Genomic DNA, 25172 nt, shown 5'->3' with positions numbered 1-25172 from the left:
TATTCTGTACACTATTTAAATGAATCCAGCTTTGTGTGACTATATATATAGTATATATAGTTTATTCTAATATATATGAGAAACTATATGAGATTGGAAAAACAGGGTTATTTGAAACCCTGTCTCTATTAAAAATACAAAAAAATTAGCCGGGCGTGGTGGTGGGCACCTGCAGTCCTAGCTACTCGGGAGGCTGAGGCAGGAGAATGGCGCGAACCCGGAAGGCAGAGTTTGCAGTGAGCCAAGATTGTGCCACTGCACTCCAGCCTGGGCGACAGAGTAAGACTTCGTCTCAAAACAAAACAACAAAAAAAGATTTACAGAAGTGACTGGAATACTAAAAATCTATCTACATGGATTAAGAAGTAAGATCGGATTTAAAATGGATCTGTGAATTTTACGTTTTCAAGAAATAAGTTTATATATCTCCTAGCAGCTTAACTTTATTCTCATGCAGATAGTAACTATCGCGACTTATGAGGAGGAGGTTGGAAATGTACCACCCTAAAACTTACTGTTTCCTTTTTAATTATTTGTTTGTACACAATGAAGAAACAGTAAATAATCAGACATGTGAAAACACTAGTACTTTTTTCCTGAATATGATCATTACCTTCACTGGATGTTTGATACCAAGGTTCTAGAACATCTTTCCCAATTATAGCCTGTGTGCCTCACTGCTGTTGGATGTTACACATTCCCCATAAAGGGTCAGACAGGAGATATCTGGGGCACTTGTGGGCTGTGAGGTCTCTGCCACAACCACTCAACCACAGTTGGCGTACAAACCAATGAGCACGGCTGTGTTCCAACAGAACTTCAATATGGTCACTGAAATTTGAATTTCATAACATTTTCACCTGCCACTTTCTTCCAGCCATTAAAAAATGTAAAAGCTGTTCACTGGCCACAAAAACAAACAGGAGGCCAGGCCATGAGCTGAGGCTTGCTGCCCACTGAGCAGGACGCGCACACCCGCAAAAGGATGGCGCCACAGGATGGGGCCGTCCAGCCTCTCTCCAGAGAGCAGACCCCACAGCTCCAGGCGCAGAAAAATGTCTGCCACACATTCCTTTTTTATTACAAATACCCCAAATCTTAAAACTGGGGTAAAGAGTTTGAAAACCGAACCCACTGACCTCCAATTTGTTACCTACTACAGAAATCCCCTACTTATTGGCAGTTCCACGTTCTGTGATTTCCATTACCTGTAGTCAACCAAGGTCAGAAAATATTAAATGGAAACTTCCAGAAACAGTCAGTTTTAAACTGCATGCTGTTCTGAGTAGGGTGATGAAATCTCACTCCGTCCCGCTCGAGACACGAGCCCCGCTCTGTCCGACACGCCCTGAGCATGCTCCCGCCCACTCACCTGTGCTGTCTGGATCGTCACCTCAGGTGCCGTGGGATCACCGTGCTCGTGTAAAGTCACCTTTACTTTACTCAATAATGGCCCAAAACACACCAATAGTGATGTTGGTCATTCGGATATGCCAAAGAGAAGCCATAAAGTGCTTCCTTTAAGTGAAAAGCTGAAAGTTCTCGACTTATTAAGCAAAGTATCATACCCTGAGGTTGCTAAGGTGTAAGAACACATCTTCCATCTGTGAAACTGAAGGAGGAAAATAATTTCATGCTAGTTTTGCTGTCACATGTCAAACCTTAACATGGAAAAGGCATTAAATTTGTGGCTGGGACCTGGCACGGGGGTTCACACCTGTAATTGCAGCACTTTGCCTATAATCCCAGCACTTTGCCTATAATCCCAGCACTTTGGGAGGCTGAGGCCAGCAGATCACTTGAGGTCAGGAGTTCAAGACCAGGCTGGCCAATATGCAAAATCCCACCTCTACTTAAAAAAAAAAAAAAAAAAAAAAAACCTGGTGTGGTGGTGGGCGCCTGTAGTCCCAGCTACTTGGGAGGGGCTGAGCCACGAGAATTGCTTGAATCTGGGAGGTGGAGGTTGCAGTGAGCTGAGACTGCACCATTACACTCCAGCCTGGGTGACAGGGAAAGAGTCTATCTCAAAAACAAAACAAAACAAAAAACAAAACAAAACAAACAAAAAAAATAAGCAAATAAGTTTGTGGGTAGAAGACAAAACAGTTGTTCTGATTGACAGCAACTGGGTTTGGCACTATCCTGTTTCACTGGGGGTCTTGAAAAATATCCCCCACAGATAAGAGGGGGCTACTGTAGTAAACTTTGGATCACATTAAACCAACTAAAAAATGGGCAAAAGTGGCTGGGCGTGGTGGCTCACACCTGTAATCCCAGCACTTTGGGAGGCCAAGGCGGGTGGATCACGACATCAAGAGATCGAGATCATCCTGGCCAACATGGTGAAACCCTGTCTCTACTAAAAATACAAAAAGCTGGGCGTGGTGGTGGGTGCCTGTAGTCCCAGCGACTCGGGAGGCTGAGGCAGGAGAATCACATGAACCCGGGAGGCGAAGGTTGCAGTGAGCCGAGATCACACCACTGCACTCCAGCCTGGCGACAGAGTGAGACTCTGTCTCAAAAAAAAAAAGGGGGGTTGGGGGCGGTGGGCAAAAGTATTTGTATATAAACACTTCTCCAAAGAGGATATAAAAGTGGCCAATAAGCACATGAAAAGATGCTCAACATGATCAGTTAGAGAAATATAAATCAAAATCACAATGAGATATCACTTCATGTCCACTAGGATGGTTAAAATACAGACAATGTTAAATTAAGTTCAGCCTAAAGCTGTCTCCTTAACATACTGTAAGTTTCAGCCTGAAGGTTTCCTAACTGGATGTGTGAAGAGACTGGAGCCTACTCTTAGGCCAACCATCAGGTTTTGGCCAATCACAGGCAGCCAGCTGTTCAAACCACGTCCAAATAAGGCAAATGCAGAACTGCAACCTGGCTGGCTGTTTCTGTAGCTCACTTTCTTTTTTCTGCTCATAAACGTTCTTCCACTACATGGATGCACTGGAGCCTCTTTGAACCTATTCTGGTTCAGGGACTGCCCAATTCGTGAATCATTCTTTGTTCAATTAAACTATGTTAAACTTAATTTGAGATTTTCCTTTTAACCACAAGTTTTGGTGAAGACATTGGGAAATCGGAACTCTATTTGATGCCAGTGGTAACGTAAAATGATGTAGGCCCTTTGAAAATCAATTTAGCAGATCCTCAAAATATGTAAACATAGAGGTACCATATGACCCATTCTACCCACAGGTATATACGCAACAGAAAGGAAAACACACATCCACACAAACACCTGTACATGAAAGCTCACAGCAGCATGATTTATATTCGACTAAAAGTCGAAAAAGCTCAAAGGATCATTACTCGGTAAATGGCTAAACAAAATGTAGCCTTTTCATACAACAGAATTATTTGTCAATACAAGGAAAGGAAACACTAATATGTGTCACACTGTCTAGTAAGTGAAAGAAGCAGGCTGGGCATGGTGTGTCTCACATCTGTGATCCCAGCACTGTGCAAAGCTGAGAGGCAGGAGGATCACTTGAGCCCAGAAGTTCAAGACCAGCCCAACACAGTGAGGCTCCATCTCTACAAAACATCTAAAAATTAGCTGGGCATGGTGGCGCATGCCTGTGGTCCCAGCTGCTCAGGAGGCTGAGATGGGAGGATCACTTGAGCCTGGGAGGTAGAGGCTGCAACGATCACGTCACTGCACTCCAGCCTGGGTGACACAGCGAGACCCTGTCTTGAGAGAAAAAAAAAAAAAAAAGCTCATCGCAAAGACTACGATGATGTTGTAATATTTCATTTACACGGGATGTCCAGAACGTGTCCTCCTATAGAGACGAAGTGAATTAGTGGGTGGCTAGGGTGGGCATGACAGGGAGAGCAGTGGAGCGGTCTGAGGATTGAGGGCTGATGGGTATAGGGTTTCTTTATGGAAGACAAAAGGTTCTAAGAAGAGATTTCGGTGATGGTTGCACAATCCTGAGAATACACTGTAAAACAGTTAATTGTATAGTTTAAAAGGCTGGATTGTATGGTATGTGAATTATAGCTCAATACAGCTGTTAAAAAAAATAAAAGGTGTAAGGCACAGTGGCTCAAGCCTATAATCCCAGCACTCTGGGACGCCAAGGTGGGAAGATCACTTGAGCCCAGGAGGTCAAGACTGCAGTAAGCCATGACTGCACCACTGCACTCCAGCGTGGCAACAGAATGAGACTGTGTCTCTCAAAAAATGAAAATTAAAAAAATTAAAATTAAGAACAAAAAATAAGTATCTCAATCTATAAAACACATACTGCTTTTACCATGGCCCATTTATTTTAATCAGACACTTCCCCAAATAATAACAGAACCAAATAAGTAAAGCCAGAGGACCCAAAGTAAATCAGTGGCCTAAGTCAGAGCTCCTTGTTCGTGGCTTAACCAACCAACAAAGGTACTCCAGTGAGCTATTTGGTCCTTAAAGAGCCCATGGCTCAGCTCAGTGATAAATGAGGGGCAAAGTCATTCCACTGTGGGTCCCAAATTATCTGCCAAATTAGTTAAACACTGAGAAATACATCAGAATGGAAATATTTGTTGAGACCATAAAGATGAACTATGCACGTTCACAGGGACACACAGGCGCCTGAACACAAGCTCCCGCACACCTGCACAGGAACACACAGGCGCCTGAACACACGCTCCCGCACACCTGCACAGGAACACACAGGCATGAACACAAGCTCCCGCACACCTGCACAGGGACATACAGGCGCCTGAACACAAGCTCCCGCATACCTGCACAGGGACCACAGGCGCATGAACACACGCTCCCGCATACGTTCACAGGAACACACAGGCGCCTAAACACAAGCTCCCGCACACGTGCACAGGCCGCCCAGCTCACACACACACCTGGAAACGCTGCAGGATTCAGGGGAGGCAGAGACCACAGAGCGGGGAGTCAACTTTCTATGGCTGTTCTCCTTCTAGGTTGTGCTACAAGAGGGTGAGATCCAGAGAAATGTGGTTGGGATTCAAAGAAGCCAACAGCGTTTATGGACGTCTCAGGAGATTGGCGGGACAAGAATTGGAGTCTGGGTCAGCTAAACAACCAGAACCTGAGGGGCCAAGATCCCTGAGAGAGGGAAGTAGGAAGAAGGGTACAGTCTCTTTCAAGAGGAATTCGCTGAATTCCTAAGCTACCCAGGGCAAGAAGCTGGACTCGAAGGAGCAAAATAGAGCTTTTGGCAAGCATGCTGTACTGAGAAAGCACAAACTGGACTTTGGGACAGACCAGGGGGCACTTAGGAAGCACTGCAGACTCCTAGTCACAACATCTGGAGGGCTGGGCCTCAGAGCACGAGGATCAGAGGCAGCCAGAGCTTCCCCTGCCACACAGCCACAGGCCGGCTCAGAACCACTCGGGAGAGGCCAGCCTGCACCCGCCCTGCCTTCCAGAGGATGGGGGAGCCTCTCTGGAGAAGTACACGCTTCAGAGCAGGGATGGGCTTGGGCTGGCTCCTGCTCACAGCCACGTCGCTGAGACTGCTAACTTCTGACGTGTGAATATTCCCACCATGGCCAATTTCAAGCTACCGAACGACTTAACTGAATGTGGAGGTGGAAGAAATGTACGACATCATGTCAAGGTGGTACCAGTCAGTCATCAGGCAGATGTAAGTCAGAGCCACGGTGACTTCCACTTTACATCCACTAGGACAGCAACAACAATAAAAACAGAGAAACACAAGTGAGGGCAAGGATGTGGAGGAATTCAACCTTCGTGCATTGCTGGGGAGAATGTAAAGTGGTACAGGCATTGTGAAAACAGTTTGGCATTCCTCAAAATGTTAAACACAGACCCAACAATTCTATTCCTAGGTATATACTCAAAAGAATTGAAAATGGGTATTCAAACAAAAATGTGTACACGAATCGTCACAGCAGCACCATTCACAACAGCCAAAGGGTGGAAACAACTCGAATGGCCATCGTGGATGAATGGATAATCAAACTGTGGTTCAGCCATGTACCGGAATATTCAGCCTTAAAGAGATGATACACTGGTATATGCCACAATGCAAATGAACCTCAAAACTATGCTTACTGAAAGAGGCCACACATAAAAGATCACACACATATTACATGCCTCTGTTTACAGGAAATATCCAGGACAGGTAAACCCACAGAGACAAAGCAGATGTGGCTGCCATGGGTTGGGTGAGGGGAAACAGGGTGTGACTGCAAATGGGCACAAAACAGGGTTCCTTTTGGGGCAGAGAAAATGTTTTGGAACCTGAGACAGGTGATGATTACACTACAGGTAAAGGTACTAAACGGCACTGAATTGTGTCCTTTAAAATGGTTTTATGTTATTTGAATGTATTGCAATAAAAATGAAAGAAATGAGCTATCAAGAAATGAAAAGACACAGAAGAACCTAAAATGCATATTTCTAGGTGAAATAAACCAATCTGAAAAGGCCAATACTCTATAATTCCAATATATGACATTCTAGAAAGGGCAAAACTGTGTAGAAAGATCAGTAAGCACAGGCAGACGGAGAGGAAGAGTGGAAGCACAGAAGATTTTTAGGGCAGCGAAACTATTTCATACGACACTGTAATAGCTGATACATGACATTATCCATTTGTCAAGATCCACAGAATGTACAACACAGAGAATGAGCCGTACTGTAAACTGTGGGCTTCGGTTAGTATAAAATATATCAAACTATGTCTGTCTCATTAGTTGTGACAGACATAGCAAAGGAAACTGTAAGAAGCGATGTGGGGGCTCTGCATTATCTGCTCAATTTTTCTGGAAATCCAGAATTGTTTGAAAAAATGAAGTCTATTAATGTAAGAAAGTGAAAGGGAAATAAATACCTTTCCAGACAAAAATTGAGAAAATCCGTTGCTAGCAGACTTGCAGTAAAATAAATACTAAAGTTCTTCAGGCAGGAGGAAAATCATGCCAGACAAAACGTGTAACAGTAAGAAGGAAACAAAGACCAAGGGAGAGCACCTCTGTTCCTCGTCCCGATTACTCTCACAGATCAAACCTGTTTTAAAAATATACGTTCCTCGTCCCGATTACTCTCACAGATCAAAACTGTTTTAAAAATATACGTTCCTCGTCCTGATTACTCTCACAGATCAAAACTGTTTTAAAAATATATGTTCCTCGTCCCGATTACTCTCACAGATCTAAAACATTTAAAAACATACATTACTTGTCCCGATTACTCTCATATATGTAAAACATTTAAAAATATACCCCGGTCTGGCTGTCACCTCCTAACGTACTTAAGAATGCTAATGGTACATAAACTTAAAACCCAGAGAAGCTCCCACCAGCTAACAAGGTAGTGGGTCATTCACTTGCATTGGTTTTGCTCTTCTGGGAACAGTAACCCGCCACCACCCTGGCATCTCTGGTGCCTTCCGCAAGCACAGGTTTTATGAGCTGGGCCCAGCTTTCAGGGCACTGAGTATGGCCAGGAGGGGACACCTGACTTCTACTGGGGTGACCGCAGAGTCTCTCAGACCTTAGCCCCTCCTCTGAAAAGCAGAAATGACATATACTTCTCTTGGGGTTGTAAAAATGACTAGATTAGATGGGGCCAAAATCCCCAGTGCCTCCTCTACTGCCATCAAGAGAGAGGAGAGAGCATAGAACGCACCGCAGTGCACAGACCTCACAGGTCAAGGGCTGCCTGTGCTCACCTCTGACATTAGCAGAACTTGTTTCCTTAACTTTAAAACAAAAGTGGCAGGTGAGCTGTGAGGTTTCAATGACTTCCATGTCAAGAGTTAGAAGACAGCCTGCAATGAGCGCTAGGCACAGTCACCGTTTGTTTTCTCATGTGATTTCTGTTACACTCCTCCAAGTGCAGAGAGATAGCCCTTGTGAAGCTATCCACACAGTCTTCTTCCTCTCGCTGGCCTGTCACCTGTCTCTCCAGTGAGGCGCTGGCTGCTGTTGGGCTGAGTCCTCTTGGAACTTCCTTGGGTTTCTTATACCAACGTTAAAGACTGAAGTAATCTCCCACCCCAGCCCCAGCCTCAAACTACTGTTCCTATTGTTCCAGCATCATTTCTGCACCCTGGGGTTGTTGTTTACATTCCCAGCTCACTCATCTATCCACCTTCCTCCCCAAAGCTATTCCCCTGACATTCAGGTGCTCCCTCCCCCTCATGCTTAGATCTGTGTCCCCAGTCCCTCTGGATATCCCTGCCAAATGTATCTTGCTAAACCCCCGTTTTAAAACTGGACACATCCCTCTAGTGGATATCCGGATGCTGCCCTGTGTCTAGGGATCAAGCCCAACTCTTCCAGTTGTGTAACCTACAGTGCTGCTTCCTATGGTCATCTCACTTCCCACAGTTCCTAACCTTTCTTCCCACTGCACAGCTCCTCCTCATTCCACCTCTGAAAGAACACACCCTACCTCAGACACCAGGGCTACAGCCAAAAATGGAAAAAGACCTCGGTATTGAATCCAAGATGTGATCAATTATAAGCTGCACTATGTGCCACTAAGAGCACCGTCCATTAACAATAACACACCCTTGTAAAACAAAACTGATTTCTGAGATGTTAAGGCACAGGGAAAGTGCTGGAACTGAGCCTTCCTAGCTCCTGAAGACTCCAAGATACAGGGTAGTGTGGGAAGCTGAGTAACAGCCCTCGAAAGGTGGCCACGTCCTAATCTCTGGAGTTTGTGAGTGTCGCTTTATATGGCAAAAAGAACGTTGCAGATGTGATGAAATGAAGGATCTTCTGGGGCGGAGGATTATCCATAGATAATCCATAGATAATCCATAGATCCCTAAATGCCATCTCTAGGATCCTTAAAAACGGAGGAAATCCAGCCTGGGCAACACAGTGAGACTCTGTCTCTACAAAAAATTTTAAAAATTAGTGAATTCGCTTGGTGTGGTGGTACAGGCCTGTAGTCCCAGATACTCGAGAGGCTGAAGTGGAAGGGCTACTTGAGTCCAGGAGGTCGAGACTGCAGTGAGCTATGATCACACAACTGCACTCCAGCCTGGGTGCAAAGAGCTCACTGCAGCCTCAACCCTTGTCTAAGGAAAAGAAAGAAAAGAGGGAGGAACAGAGGTTTGACAAAACAGAAAGCAGAATGGCCCCATGAGGACGGAAGCAGCTGCTGGCTCTGAAGGAAGAAGAGCCTGCAGCCATGGACATGGAATGCGGCTGCGAAGCCAGAAAAGCAGGAAAAGCTTCTCCCCAGGAGCCTCCAGCATGCACACCCTGCCCACCCCTTACTTTTAGCCCAGAGGAACTGATTTCGGACTGCTGGCCTCCAGAATCGTTAAAAGGTAAGTGTGTTGTTTGAAGCCACCAAGTCGATGGCACTTTGCCACGGGCCCTAATGCATCAGCCATGTCGTCCTTTCCCGACTGCTCCAGCAATGACACTGACATCCACGGAGCATTTCTTCTGAAACTTTGCCTCACACACGGCACCATTCGTGAATAAGTAAAATCAATTCTTTCTACTAGTTACTGGATAAATTCCAAGATCTTTATATGTGTGGAAAAAATAAGTAGGAAGAGCATTGTTACTTCGTATTGGATTATATTTGGGGTTTTGGTTTCAAAATTCCAGCACGCAGACATTAATGTAGACGGTGTTAACAAATTTTAGATACGCACTTACTAGCCATTTAAAGATTTGTAGCACAAATGAAATAAATTAATGATCTCAGTAGGCAATTCACTTCTAATTGTGTATGAATATCAACACCAGCTTTATATAACATTTTACAAATTGGGTACAAAGTATAAACCAAAAGCAAAATTCTAAGCTCCCAACTATCTGAATAGCTCCTCCTCTCTGCCAGGAGCTTTCCAAAGTTAACCTGTAAAACTACTTCAGACCATGATGGGGGGGCGGGGCGTCGGACACACCTCATTACCACCGACACAGACCTTAAGACTGACAGACTCTAAGTCTGACAGGAAACATTTACCATCTATTCTCTCTGAAGCCTGCTACCTGGAGGCTTCATCTGTACGATAAAACCTTGGTCTCCACAAGGTAATCCAGACATTCCTTTCTATTGATTCCAGGTCTCTAGATAGTAACTTAACCAACTGCCAATCACAAAAAACTCTGAGTCCAGCTATGATCTGGAGCGCTCCCCACACTAACCCGCTTCCAGCTGTCCCACCTTTCTGAACCAACGTACCCCCTTCCAGCTGTCCCACCTTTCTGAACCAACGTACCCCCTTCCAGCTGTCCCACCTTTCTGAACCAACGTACCCCCTTCCAGCTGTCCCACCTTTCTGAACCAACGTACCCCCTTCCAGCTGTCCCACCTTTCTGAACCAACGTACCCCCTTCCAGCTGTCCCACCTTTCTGAACCAACGTACCCCCTTCCAGCTGTCCCACCTTTCTGAACCAACGTACCCCCTTCCAGCTGTCCCACCTTTCTGAACCAACATACCCGCTTCCAGCTGTACCATCTTTCTGAACCAATGTACCCCCTTCCAGCTGTCCCACCTTTCTGAACCAACGTGCAGCTTGCATGCATTGACTGATGTCTTATGGATCCCTAAAACTTACAGGTCAACCGCCTTGGGCACAAGTCTTGAGACTACGTCACCAGCATCCTTTAGCCCTGGCAAATAAAATACTAAATTAATTGAGACTTGTCTCAAATACTTTTGGTTTACAGACAAAACTAAATGCTTTAACAAATATGTAACAAAGTCTCATAAGAAAATGGAAGGTGAAAGTATCACTCAGATTAATAATTTTAGCAATTTGATACTGGTTCTCGAAACGTGAGCAGCATAACCAAAAACTAGCATATAATATGTATTCCAGTATAATATTTATGGCATGAAGCAAGTTAAATAATGTTCTCCTCCCACATCACTGGATTTATTTTCTACACAGCCACCTTACTCTGGGAAACTTAAAACGTGTCAATCCCTCAGACATAAACAGAAGGAAACAACTCCACATAGAATACACATTAAAATTAAACTATTACAACTGACCCCAAAATAGGATGTGCACTTTCAAATTCCCACTTTTTAGTCACTAACCAGCACTTATTCACACAAGGAAGTTAATGAATATTTGAATAATTAAATGTTGTATGCACAAAATGTAAAATTAACTATCATTATCTACGGCATCAGGGTGACTCCTGGAAGTGGAGTCAAGAAAGATCAGACTTGTCCTTGGAACAATATTTGTTTTAAGTAAGAAGATACACAGCAAATCAAGACAAGGAAGAGGAGTGACAACGTAGGCTCCTTGGATATTATTTTAGGGATATACAGAGAGGAAGAGAGAGAAAGTGAAATTTTAAGGCATACACACTTGCAAGTGTTAATAATAACAAAGCATTATGGTAGATAAATTCTTAGCAACAGTGTAAACAAACCACAGTGGAACAGAAACAAAGAAAAACCCCGGGGCTCATCTGTTCCATTTCAGCAGCAGTGGGGGAGGGAGGTGGCAAAGGCCACACCAGGACTTGCCTGCAAGCGGAGCACTGGTCACAGCTGTGCATCTCCGGGCCTGTGACTCAGATGGCTGACCCGAGGACATGCCTCGCTGCCCACCCATGTCCAGTGTGCTCACTGGCCTCTCCCCATTCCAACCTCACAACCGCAGCACAGAGTCAGGCTCAACCCCCATGAAACCGAAGAGGAAACAAGGTTCTAAGAGTTGTGCCTGACTCACCCAAGGGCAGGGAGTTAGGAAGGGGTGGGTCTCAGGGCGCAACCCACACCCACCAGAGCCAGAGCCTGAGCCGTGGGCTCTGCGAGATGGTGGGAGTCTTAAAGCTAACCAGAGGCCAGTGGCCACACCTCAGCACACCCTACAGGGATGAAGGGCAGCCCACTCACACGGGCACTGGCCACATGATAGGTCACGTCCAGGCAAGGACACACCAATTCAGCAAGTCATCACGGGAACCTCAAAGTAGCCATCACTCAATTGTGCTACACGAAACCACTGCAGTTAAAAATACTTGTAACTGTTAGCAAACTTTAATATACCAACACAGCACAGGGGAAGAAAAGCAATCCGAAGTTGTGACTCATTATGGAGGGAATGCTTTCTTCCAAAGGTTATTCAGATAAAAAGAGACAGGGATAAATCTTCTGTCTTTTAACATCATACCATGCAAAAACAAACACTGCCTTCCATGGCCAGACTTTTGCTTATACAATTATCACGTCAGTCTAATGAATTCAAAAATAATTCATATATCCTAGACACAGATCTAATAAATAACTCAAGTAAATACGTTTTCATAACTTAAAAAGAGCAGGAAATTAAATATCTCAAATTCTATTTTTATCTCTTCTCATTATATCATATCTCACAATCTAGTTTTTCAAATGTCTATCAGACATCATTTAAATAAAGTCTGGTAGTTCCACAAGACAGATGATATTGCAATAGTCAAAGTCATATTTCTGAAGAATAACATAATATCCATAATATAACATTTAAGAAAGGAGGATACTGTACACACACACATATATCCAAACATATCATTAAAAGATTAACAAAATCCACAAAATGTTGCTAACGTTATCACCAGTTAGTAGAATTGTAGGTAATTTTTTTCTTCTTTATTCTTCTCCAAAGCTGCTTCTTCAGTGAGCATACTTTCTTCTTTAAATCAGAAAAAATATGTTTTTGAAACCTGTCCAGCCATAAGAAATGAAGAAAAATACAACTGCATGTTCATTAAATATAGAAAGATAAAGGGGGACTTCACTGTGTAACTGAATAAATTTAAAAAAAGAATCAAACTCAGTTTCAAAGACAATTTTACAAGTAATAAAGAAAGCACAATGAAAACCATCATACTAGTATTTCCACATCTGCTGTTGGTGTGGTTATCACTAATGCCAGTATGCAATCACCAGGCACAAAACTAAAGCTGTTATCCGAAAGGACACTGCTGCTGCCATACACAAGTGGATACACGAGTGCACGTGGGATGCACTTCTAACTTCGTATTGATACTTTCATCTAGTCACGGCTGCAATCCATTAAACCCTATTCAATTTATACTTTTCTACCAACTACCATTATGGATGGTTTGTTATTATGAATGATCTTTTTCATATATTTTTTCCTGGATTTTAAAAAAATGAACATGTATTACTTTTACTAGAAGAATGAGGGAGAGTCTAGAGAGATATAAGGCAATGGATAAAACATTTCAATTATAAGGAATAAGTTCAAGACATCTATTGTACAACACTAACTATAGTTAGCAACAATGTAATATATTCTTGAAAAAATCACTAAGAATAGATTTTCTAGTGTTCCACCACAAAAACATGGTAAGCCCATGACATAATGCATTTGTTAATTAGCTCGATTTAGCACATTCTACAATGCATACATGTTTCAAAACATGTTGAACCCAATAAAAATAATACTTTTATCAGTTAAAAAAATAACAATAGCCAGGTGCAGTGACTCACGCCTGTATTCCCTCCCATGTCTTCGGGAAGTAGACCGGGAGGATCGCTTGAGCCCAGGAGTTCAAGACCAGCCTGGGTAACATGGGGAGACCCCCTGCCTACAAAAAATTTTAAAAATTAGCGAGATTAGTGGCACATGCCTGTAGTCCAAGCTACTGGGAGGCTGAGGTGGGAGGGGTGACTGAGCCAATAGGTTGAGGCTGCAGTGAGCCATGACTGTGCCACTGCACTCCAGTCTGGGCAACAGAGCAAGACCTTGTGTCAAAAATAAATAAATAAAAAGAATTGAAAAAAACCTACCAATTCATACTATGACTAATGCTAGGATTAAACAGATTTGTTGTGTTATTGCAAGCTAGTAAATTTCTGAGTTTAAGGCCTTGTCTCACACCTATTTTGTGTCACTAGCACCTAGCACAGTACCTAGAACATAGCAAATGCCTAATAAATGTCCATAAATTCATCAAGACTCATTTTTAATCCTTACATATAAATTGGATTAGTTTCTTAAAATATGATCCAGGAAAAAATTCACAAAAATAAATAGTTTGCTTTAACAAACATTACAGAACTTTAAAAACAGTTAAGAAAAATAAATGAAGAAAAAAATCAGTGACAGGGTGAAAGACTCTGGAAAAACCTCTGTAAATAAAAGATGCTTTATGGAAAAATGATCCCATGCAAAAGACAACTACCAGCATATTCACCATCTGTGTAAGAACTATGCCCCACCCAATTCCAAAACAACAGAAGGTGACTCAGTGTTCAAGACACAATAAGATCATTGAGAGTAAAAGAAGATCGTCTGTTTGAAGAAAAGTGCGACAGGTACTCCCAGCTATTACAGCAGTACAGGGCCCAACAATCCAGCAATCATTTTGGCTGTGAGTTTTCTGGTAGCTACAGCAAGAATTGAAGTATACTGCATTGCACAGTAGCTTTCCTTTTCTGATTTCACAAGCTTAGATCTGAACACATCACTACTTTCACCCCCTGTCATGTCCAAACTCTGTCTGAAAAGTACGACAGTAATCACGCCCACATCCCTGCACCCTGTAAATCAGAACTGCCCTGAAGGCCTGGGCCAGCCATCCAGAAGGAGCACTTGTACTCCTCACCCGTGGGGACCTGGGCAGGGGTCTAGTGGGACCACTTCCATTCCTCACTGCTGGGACCAGAGTAAGTCCCAAGCTGAGCGCAGCCTTCTACCAGGTGGAGGAGTTACAACCCTATCAGAACTTCCATGGAGCTCCCTCCAGATGAGACGGCCCAGAAATCTGCCTTTGCAACTGTCCTCCACACGCTCGTACCGTTGCCACTGAACAGAAGGCCCCATACCCTTCAGTAAGAATAGAATGTCTTCCCTAACATGTCCGTAAGTTTATAACACACCCCCTTACTTACCATCAAGCCCTCCCTGCCCCTTTCTTCTGAACCACCGTGACAGGGCGCCATCACCACAGCCGCCTCCCAGGTGCTTGTTCTAACTACTCTGAGAAGAGTCTAAATATGAAGACAGGATGACTTCTTACACTTTTGTTGGCACAACACTCTGCATACAGTGGGTCCTTACATCTCTAAATGAAGATATAAAATTCCTCCGAGACAGAATTGTCACGAAAACTAAAAAAGATAATGACTTGCCAAACCACAACAAAATGCAAAAGACCACAAAAGACCACAATGTATTATATAATACGTGATAAAATTATGTTCTGATAGAATATACCTAGTATAAAACAAACCAATCCATAAGCTAAACTACTCAAACACAGGTGGTGACTATATACTGATACCTTGAATCACAGTTACGAGTTTGGCATAACTCACAGAAACAAAGATTTAAGGTTTTCATATTTTTGAAACATGATTTCTATTGTTATGCAATTAAAATTAATATTTGTTTAAGCCAATATAGTACAGTATCAGTGTTTAAAGGACTATTATAGGCCAGATGTGGTGGCTCACACCTGTAATCAGAGCACTTCGGAAGTGCTGAGATGGGAGGATCACTTGAGTCCAGGAGTTTGAAACCAGCCTGGACAACATAGCAAGACCTTGGCTCTACTACAAGGATAAAAAATGTTCAAATAAGTTTATAAAATTAAAAAATAAATAAAAATAAAGTAATATTAGAACTGGGTACAATGGTTCACACCTGTAGTCCCAGCTACTCAGGAGGCTGAGGCAGGAGGATCCCTCAAGCCTAGGAGTTCGAGGCCAGCCTGGGTAACACAGTGAGACCCCAGCTCAAAGTAGTATTAGGTTTAAGTTAAAAACATTTACCTAGTTAAAAACATTTAGTGTACTCCAGCCTGCGCAACAGAGCGAGACTCCATCGCAAAAAAATAAAATAAAAATAGACACTGGATTTTTTTTTTTTTTTTTTTAGAGATGGAGCGTCTCTCTGTCGCCCAGGCTGGAGTGTAGTGGTGCGATCTCAGCTCACTGCAAGCTCCGCTTCCCAGGTTCAAGCAATTCTCCTGCCTCAGCCTCCCGAGTAGCTGGGACCACAGGCACACGCCACCACGCCCGGCTAATTTTTTGTATTTTTAGTAGAGATGGGGTTTCACCGTGTTAGCCAGGATGGTCTCCATCTCCTGACCTCGTGATCCACTGGCCTCGGCCTCCCAAAGTGCTGAGATTACAGGTGTGAGCCACCGCGCCCAACCCCTGATGTCTATATTTTTTAACAGTGCTATTGAGATATAATTAACATACTAGTCAATTCACTCATTTAAAGTATACAATTTGATGGTTTTTAGTATATTCACCACGCCTACTTCAAGGTTAAAGGCTGTGACCAATGAGGAAATCATGAAAGCCCACAAGAAAGATCACAGGTTCACCAGGTCTAACAATAACACTGTTCCACAGCTGATCTTCACAGGATGGAAATTTATATTTATGAATACGTACTTATAAAATATATTATAAGTGTATATATTCATATAAAGTATTTATATTTCAGTCCTAGCTCCATATCCTCCCATCCTTAAATGTAGAATAATACTAATCTTAATAGAAGTTTTACTAAATCCACAACATACAGGCTGATGGATGCATATATCCTAAATTTAAATCTATTTTTTAGCTTAAACTAAAAGCCAGATATTTACTGCTTTAATTTTAGCCATCTTGGGGGATTAATGTTCTAACTGAATGAGGCTCTCAGACCACAGAACTGAAGCAACACAACGGTCACATCCTTTCCCTTCTGTGCCGCAGCCGCAGTGTGGGTGTAAACAAGAAACCCCAGGCAGCACCCTCATCCTATCTGCAGCTACGACGAGGACTCCAACACTTCTTCAACCACATGATCGCTTGGATTCAGGTACTAAAGTAGCACTTGTTTAAAATAGCGAAATTGTGGCTCCTGAATTAGCTATGCCAACTATTTTCAGTTACAAGTCTTCACAACATTTTATTAAAGTATTAAGTGAAGATTAACACGAAGAATAAAAAAAAAAAATTTGCCCTTTCTTTACATGAGACCACAGTGCATTATTTTCTTTTGTTCATTTGGTTCTCAGACTACACATACCATATTTTGGCTAGAGTTAAATTTTCCTGAACTTCCCAGAAGGGCAATGGGAAGAAAGCTCTCCCCAGAGAAAGCTTGTATACGAAAGTACAGAACAACATAACCAAGGAAGCTAATATGCTTTAATTCTCAATAATCCAAGTATGAGGTGATAAAAGACCGACTGTCAGAACAGTTGAGTAGTATTATCCATGACAGTATTATCCATGGCAGCCACAGAATCAGCATTTAGTGGCAATAATAAAAGCACGATAGAGTCAGACTTTATCCTATGAAGATCTAGTATTTTCAAATAAATAAAAATAGCAATGAAAAATTGCCCTTATTCATCTCTATAAAAACTCTTCAAGAATCTTCTTCACAGTCCTGAGCATGGTGGCATGCACCTGTAATCCCAGCTACTTGGGAGGCTCACGTAGGTGGTTTGCTTGAGTCTAAGAGTTCAAGACCAGCCTGGGTAACACAGCAAGAACTTCCTCTCTTTAAAAAATAAAAAAGGCTGGGCACGGTGGTTCACACCTGTAATCTCAGCACTTTGGGAGGCCGAGGTTGGTGGATCACCTGAGGTCAAGAGTTTGAGGCCAGCCTGACCAACATGGTGAAACCCTGTCTTTACTAAAAACACAAAAATAAGCCAGACGTGGTGATGGGCACCTGTACTCCCAGCTACTTGGGAGGCTGAGGCAGGAGAGGTTGTGGTGAGCCGAGACCATGCCACTGCCCTCCATCCTGGGAACAGATTGAGACTCCATCTCAAAAATAAATAAATAAATAAATAAACAAACAAACAAATAAATAAATAAATCTTCTCTTCACCCAGAGTAGTCTAATTGTCCAGGGCCCATTAACACTGGGTAGACATTTAAACAACAAAAAGCCCCGTCCTCAATTCATCCAGCCTGCCAAGTCTTTCCCCTAAACAGTTGGAACATAACTGTTTATGGGAAAATAAGTGAAGAAAAATAACACTTTATTTATTTATTTATTTATTTTTTTGAGACAGAGTCTGGCTCTGTCACCCAGGCTGGAGTGCAGTGGCGTGATCTCGGCTCACTGCAAGCTCCGCCTCCCGGGTTTACGCCATTCTCCTGCCTCAGCCTCCCGAGTAGCTGGGACTACAGGCACCCGCCACCTCGCCCGGCTAGTTTTTTGTATTTTTTAGTAGAGACGGGGTTTCACCGTGTTAGCCAGGATGGTCTCGATCTCCTGACCTCGTGATCCGCCCGTCTCGGCCTCCCAAAGTGCTGGGATTACAGGCTTGAGCCACCGCACCCGGCCTAACACTTTATTTTAAAGCTGTAGGACCAAACTTACAGAATTATCACAGTTAAGTGAAAGCCATTTTTCATATCCTAATAGCCTAAATCAGGAAGAGTATATATTTTTTCTCAAAGTATTAACACTCTTTATCTCATTTCCATATCCAGCTTCAGTTTTTACTCAGTAAGAAGAAAAGCTGCCAGTGAATATATACAAAAGTGAAGTGAGGAAATCAGTATCTCATTAATTCATGTTTTCCTATGTTTCCACTCTGCTATGAATTAATGGTTGTCAACGACATACTATGAAAATGAGTACAGTCTTTGGGATATACAAATATAGCTTGTTCAAGGCAAAATATCAGCCCAAAGTTCAGAAACCCCAAGAATCAATGTATGTATGGTAAAAATCAAAGTATTAGTAATATTGGCCAGGCATGGTGGCTCACACCCGTAATCCCAGCACTTCAGGAAGTCTAAGTGGGAGGATCCCTTGAGGCCAAAAGTTTGAGAACAGCCTGGACAACATGTTAAGAACTCATTTCTAGAAAAATAAAAACAAAAACAAACCCAAAGTGCAAGTAATATTGAAATCTTAACTTTTCTTATTCATAGTTTCTTCTATTATTGATGTGCTTTGACCTCCCCCCTCAAAACCCGTCACACAGCAGAATTTCAGGCACATTTCGAGACCATGCAACCTGCTGGTTTTATGATGAAAACAAAGTATATTATATTTTTAATAAATATCATAAAATAGATACATAAGTATACTTTAAAAGATATTTTTAAAATCTCTCTAAAACTGTGAACACAATCACTGTCAAGTTTCATGTGAATCCTTCAAGAAATGTCTTAAGCAACCTAGGCACATTGAAGTCTGTATGTGTGGGATTATGAGCTCAGGCACAAATTTGGAATCACAAGTAAAACATTCTGGAGAAAATATAAATTCTTCATGAGGTGAACACCATGGTTCATCAGTTTAAGTCACACAGATTAAAAACTCAAAAAGAATCTTTGGCTAAATTACATTTGTATTCTGTTTTTTTCTTATTTTTTTTTTGAGACGTTGTCTCGCTGTCGCCCAGGCTGGAGTGCAGTGGCCGGATCTCAGCTCACTGCAAGCTCCGCCTCCCAGGTTCACGCCATTCTCCTGCCTCAGCCTCCTGAGTAGCTGGGACTACAGGCGCCCGCCACCTCGCCCGGCTAGTTTTTTGTATTTTTTTTTTTTTTTTTTGAGACGGAGTCTCACTCTGTCCCCCTTGCTGGAGTGCAGTGGCCGGATCTCAGCTCACTGCAAGCTCCGCCTCCCGGGTTCAGGCCATTCTCCTGCCTCAGCCTCCCGAGTAGCTGGGACTACAGGCGCCCGCCACCTCGCCCGGCTAGTTTTTTTGTATTTTTTAGTAGAGACGGGGTTTCACTGTGTTAGCCAGGATGGTCTCGATCTCCTGACCTCGTGATCCACCCGTATTTTTTAGTAGAGACGGGGTTTCACCGTGTTAGCCAGGATGATCTTGATCTCCTGACCTCGTGATCCGCCCGTCTCAGCCTCCCAAAGTGCTGGGATTACAGGCTTGAGCCACCGCACCGGCCTGTATTCTGTTTTTTTTCTAAAAAAAGGAATTTCAGGCTAGGCACGGTAGCTCACGCCTGTAATTCTAGCACTTTAGGAGGCCGAGGCAGGCGGATCACGACGTCAAGAGATCGAGACCATCCTGGCCAACATGGTGCAACCCCATCTCTACTAAAAATACAAAAATTAGCTGGGCGTGGTGGTGCATGCCTGTAATCCCAGCTACTCGGGAGTCTGAGGCAGGAGAATGGCCTGAACCCGGGAGGCCGAGGTTGCAGTGAGTTGAGATCGTGCCACTGCACTCCAGCCTGGCAACAGAGCAAGACTCCATCTCCAAAAAAAATAAAATAAAATAAAAGAATTTCAGTTCTTCAATATGGCAGCAATTGCATCTGTTTATGTATCACAAGAAAACAGTCTGTGTGGCCAGGCGCGGTGGGTCACGGCTGTAATCCCAGCACTTTGGGAGGCCAAGGCAGGCGGATCACGAGGTCAGGAGTTCGAGACCAGCCTGGCCAACATGGTGAAATCCTGTTTCTACTAAAAATACAAAAATTAGCTGGGCGTGGTGGCGCGCGCCTGTAATCCCAGCTACTCGGGAGGCTGAGGCAGGAGAATCGTTTGAACCCTGGAAGCGGAGGTTGCAGTGAGCCAAGATCATGCCATTGAATTCCAGCCTGGGGGACAGGGAGAGACTCTGTCTTAAAAAAAAAAAAAAAAAAGAAAAGAAAATCTGTTTCACAAAGATTTTTAACAAGCGAATTTGATATTGGCCAATAACCAAGTTCTATGAAAGTCAGCATCATCACTTCCTGCAAATTTCAGCATTGATTACGTTGCTGTTTTGGTAATGGATGGTAATGGACTCTATTTTTAGCTACTTTTTAACATTATGCATCGTAGTGTAATATAGACACAAAATGTCACTTTAAAGTCCTTTTCCATTTCCAAAGTGCACCTCTTCTGTTCTTGTTTTTCCCACCTCGGTTCCTCTAACTTCCCGTTTTCTACACGACCCTCAATTTTTCCCACTGCTAGCAAAAAGCTGTACCATGCCAGTTACCTTGGTTCTCCAAATACGACTGTCCCTCATGCTCACCACGCATCGGCAGAACTGTGCATTCCCAAGTCCCTTACATTATATTCTTACTTCAGTTGCAATCTGTCGTCACAAAGTAGCATCTACTATCTTCTTGTCCTGGGCACGCCTCCTTTCTAATTCTTGTTTGCCATCTGTGTCATGCTTTACTTCTCACTGGAAACAGGGACCTTTTCTCCTCTAAGGGAAAATGACCCTTCCGAAACCCACTGCTGGCCACCTTCACCCCAAAGTTTACATTAAGCCTAATGGAAGCATCATTAAAATCCTCTTTCTTGCAGTGTGAAACTGTGACGCCAAGTCATGGCTAAGAAAGAATTAGGGAACGACCAGAAAAAGATATGAAGCCAACTCTTCGTGTCTATAGTCCATAAATATATGGGGTAAAGAATTGCCAGAGTTAAAAATGAAATAACACTATGACTCTTGCTATTGCTGCAACTCTTCCAAAACTTCGTGCCACACACACACATTCACACTGGATTCAGGTCGACCCCATATAAAAATGCTCAGTCTCACAATTATACTTGCAAAAAAGTGAAACAATCTTTCAATTATCTAATATCTCCACATCTTTCGGGAGATACTCACTGCCCTTGAAATGTGTCAGAAACAACCAAGACATGAGTGAGTCCTCTCGGGTAGAAGAAAAAGTTAACTTCTCCCCCACCAGCTGTCATTACATTTTTTTTAAACCGAGAGAAGGAAAAGCTGAAGCCACCTGGAGCATTTCCAGGCCGGCAGGGCGTTGGGAAGGAGCACGAGAATCCGCTGGGCGCTCTGAGAGCCGAACCGGCCGCTCAGGCCCCTAAGGAGACCCTGCGGGCGGCACCAGAAGGAAGCGCGCGCTCCGGCAGCGCCGCGGCCGAAGAGGGGCCGCCACGCCCGGTACCTGCCGCTGGCGCTCGGGGTCCGCAGGCCGGGGGAGGGAAACGGGCTTTGTGAGGAGGAGTCTCCAGGAAGCCGCGCGGGACAGCGAGGGCAGACGCGCCCAGGACCCGGAGCCTGGGCGGGCGGGGAAGCGGAGACCGGGGACGCCCGACTCGGACGGCGGGAAGGCACGGAGCACTCAGGACTCGGGCGGGAGCGGAGGGCGGCGGCCCCAGGCGGACAGGTTCGCAGGGAGTGGGCCGGAGGCTGGGGCGGGGCTGGGGTCTGCACTCGCCCGAGTGGGCAGGTCGCGGGCAGGGGAGCGCCTGCGTGGACAGGCTGGGAGTCGGGGCTGGGGGTCGGGGCGGGGCGGGGTCTGCAGTCACCTAGGCTGGCAGGTCGCAGGAACAGCGCCGGGGGTCGGGGCTGGGGTCTGCAGTAGCCCAGGCGGGAGGCGAGCGCCTGCCTGGACCGGGGTGGGTGGGGGACTACGAAGGCGGGAGTCGGGGCGGGGCTGGGGTCTGCGAACTCGCCCAGGCGGCAGGTCGCGGGAAGGGGAGCGCCTGCCTGGACGAGGAGGGATCGGGACCGGGGGCCAGGGGTCCGGGCGGGCAGGGGTCTGCACTCACCCAAGCGGGCAGGTCGCAGGCGCGCACCCCCAGGCGCACGGCGCGCTCCTCGTCCTCCAGCAGCGCCAGCGCGCGGCACAGGCGCAGGGCCTTGAGGCCGCGGCTGCGGCGGCACCAGGCGAGCAGGGCGAGCGCCAGCAGCACCCAGCTGAAGCTGAGCCCCAGGTAGCCCAGCGCGTACACGGGCAGCAGCAGCGCGAAGCTCCGCGCCAGCTGCGCCAGCAGCCCGGGCAGCTCCAAGCTCAGCACGCCCCCGGGGTTCTCAGGCGCCGCGCGGCCCCCAGCCCCGCCGGCGCCCGCCTCCGGGCCCTCGCCCCGGGCGCCGCTCATCGCCCCGCCGTGCCGCGCTGCCCTCCCGGCCAGGCGGGCTGGGTGCTCGCGCTGATCCCGGGCGGCTCAGCCCCGCGCCAGCGCCCCTCTGAGGGGACGCGATTCCGCCGCACGCCCGCCTCTTCCCGGGACGGCGACGTCATCACGCGGGGCGGGAGCGGCGTGGGCCTGAGGCTGGCACGTCACCGGGAGTGGGCGGGGTGGATGTGACGTCATCGCGCGAGGCGGGCCGTGGGCTGGGTCGATGTCTACTGGAGTGGGCGGGGCAGGCGCACGACGTCATCACGCGGGGCGCTGTGTCTCGGCTGGCGGGAGTCGGGACCGGGAAGGAGAATGCTTGTTGCGTGGGTCGGGCGCGCCTGCGTCCTCTCCGAGCCCCAGCCCCACAGGGCACCCTCCCCACTCGCCGGTGGCCTCGGAGCCCGCGGGCGGTTCTGGCGCGGCGTCGCGCCGCGGCGTGGGACTCCCGAGGCGGCTTCCGGGTGCGTGGCTGCGCTCTTCGAGGCGCGGGAAGTTGCCGTAGTCAAACCCGAAGACTGACCGGCCCTGGGAGCTGCTGGCAGGCGTGGGGGTGCGCGGCCGCTGAGCGCATCCGGGGTGGCGGGGGGATGAGAGGGCGGCGGCCCTGTTTGCGGTAACTCCCCGGCCACGAGGACCGGTGACGAGGGCGCCCGCCGGAGGTCAGACGGGCGTTGCTGGCGGGAGTCCTCCAGTATTTCTTCGGTGTGAGGTTGCGTAGCCAGTGTGCACGGTTGTGGCTTTTGCGCAGTCTCTCGGGATGGTCTTGTTATCCGGCATTCCGGCGGGAGAACGCTGCCGCTGTGGCCCTTCCCACCTTGCTTGTCAGGGTTTTAAACACGAACGTCTCCGTTGTGAGCCTGACAACTCTCACACAGTTCATTTGGCTTTAAGATGCCTTTAATCCCAAAAATCCTCCCTGAGGGGTGTGGTAGTGCCGGGCAAAGACCACCGCAAGCGCCCAAGGGACGCTGTTGACACCCGGGAACTCACCCCGGGCACCACGCGGCTTCGCCAAAGGTGTTAATACTGTGGCCAACTATTAATAGCCGTTTCAGACGACTAATTTTGGGCCTTGCCTGTGATTCCTGAGATCATTTTTCAGTTAACTCAAAAACACGACTATTGATCACTTTATTTTCCAGTGAATTCAATCGAGATAATTATATTTGTTTTGAAATCTCTTTCAAGGAAACTTCAAGCCAAACAGTAGCAAAGAACATCCTACTTGACTGTTTTTGAGCATATTCAGTGAATTCCAAGGAAATTTTCAGTGAATTTGTAACAGAGTAGGGCACTGGCAGGTACTGAATGAGTAAACAAATGCCCAGAAGAAGCAGGGTCACCTTTCCATGGGAATCTCTCTCCCCTCATTCCTGTGTCTGCAAAATTTTGTGTGCATATGTATGTGGAGATTATATCACATAGGTAAAACATTGCAGAGTCTAAACGCTCAACTCCAGGCAAGGGCAGTAAACCCCAAGCAAGAGATGGAAGTGGTTTCCTTTTTCTTAATCTTCACAGTCCCTGGTTTGCTGCAGCAGCAAATTATATTATGTAGATTGTAAATATGCGACCGGTTAATGCTCCTAACACCACCTTTCATTCAAAACTAAACCTCAACACAAAAGCAAGTAATTGCCTTGTTGACACAGAAAGGAGCCTGAGCTTTTCTTTTGCAGCTTTCCTCTACTGGAAAATTGTAGGTTCATATCCTACAAAGACTTGCATAAACATAAGTCCCGTAAAAAATTCTGTAATCCCAGCACTTTGGGAGGCGGAGGAGGGCGGATCACGAGGTCAGGACATCAAAACCATCCTGGCTAACATGGTGAAACCCCGTCTCTACTAAAAATAATGAGAAATTATCTCGGCATGGCGGCACGCACCTGTAGTCTCAGCTGCTCCAGAGGCTGAGGCAGGAGAATTGCTTGAACCCGGGAGGCGGAGGTTGCAGTGAGTCGGGATCGCGCCACTCACTGCACTCCAGCCTGGGTGACAGAGTGAGACAACGTCTCAAAAAAAAAAAAAAAAAAAAAAAAAAATTCCTGTGCCATGTGCCATCCAGTGGTTGACGCAAGGATAAACTAGAGAATTTCCCGTGTTGCATACCAGTCAGCCCGAGTGTCCTCAGCTTCTCTCTGTGAGTCCCGGGCTTCCAGCCACTCCCTGTGGTTAATTGCCTGCAGAAAGCAGATCGTAAGGCCCTACCACAGTTCAGTCTTACAGGTGTCCAGTCTGACTGCAGGTCCAGCTCGGCTCTTAGATTTTTGCTAACGTTATAACCCCTCAATCTCCTATGATCTTTCATGTCCCCTCCATCGTTTCCTTCTTGTAACAAGAAAAAGTCTTGTAAACAAGGAAAAGTGCTGCTTTCTCTGGAGTGTCATTCCGA

General features: G+C 45.7%; 1 protein-coding gene across 4 annotated transcripts in view; it reads right to left on the bottom strand.

Moving 5' to 3' along the window:
• The window catches only part of LOC105474985 (extended synaptotagmin 2), a 100916-nt gene extending 78066 nt beyond the window's left edge, over window positions 1-22850 (bottom strand). For 2 of the 4 annotated variants that reach the window (XM_071094169.1, XM_071094170.1), the window contains exon 1: window positions 22430-22850. In XM_071094169.1, the coding sequence (XP_070950270.1) occupies window positions 22430-22759 (330 nt within the window). In that variant the 5' untranslated portion in view covers window positions 22760-22850. Of the gene's footprint in view, window positions 1-11478; window positions 11653-22429 lie in introns of those variants that run through there. The other 2 variants (XM_071094168.1, XM_071094171.1) reach the window with 2 other exon arrangements.
• Window positions 22851-25172: the final 2322 nt, after the last annotated feature.

This window comes from Macaca nemestrina, chromosome 4 (genome assembly GCF_043159975.1).
Source record: "Macaca nemestrina isolate mMacNem1 chromosome 4, mMacNem.hap1, whole genome shotgun sequence".
In the NCBI taxonomy this organism is placed as follows: Eukaryota; Metazoa; Chordata; class Mammalia; order Primates; family Cercopithecidae; genus Macaca; species Macaca nemestrina.
This window is presented reverse-complemented; position numbering and strand designations above follow the sequence as displayed.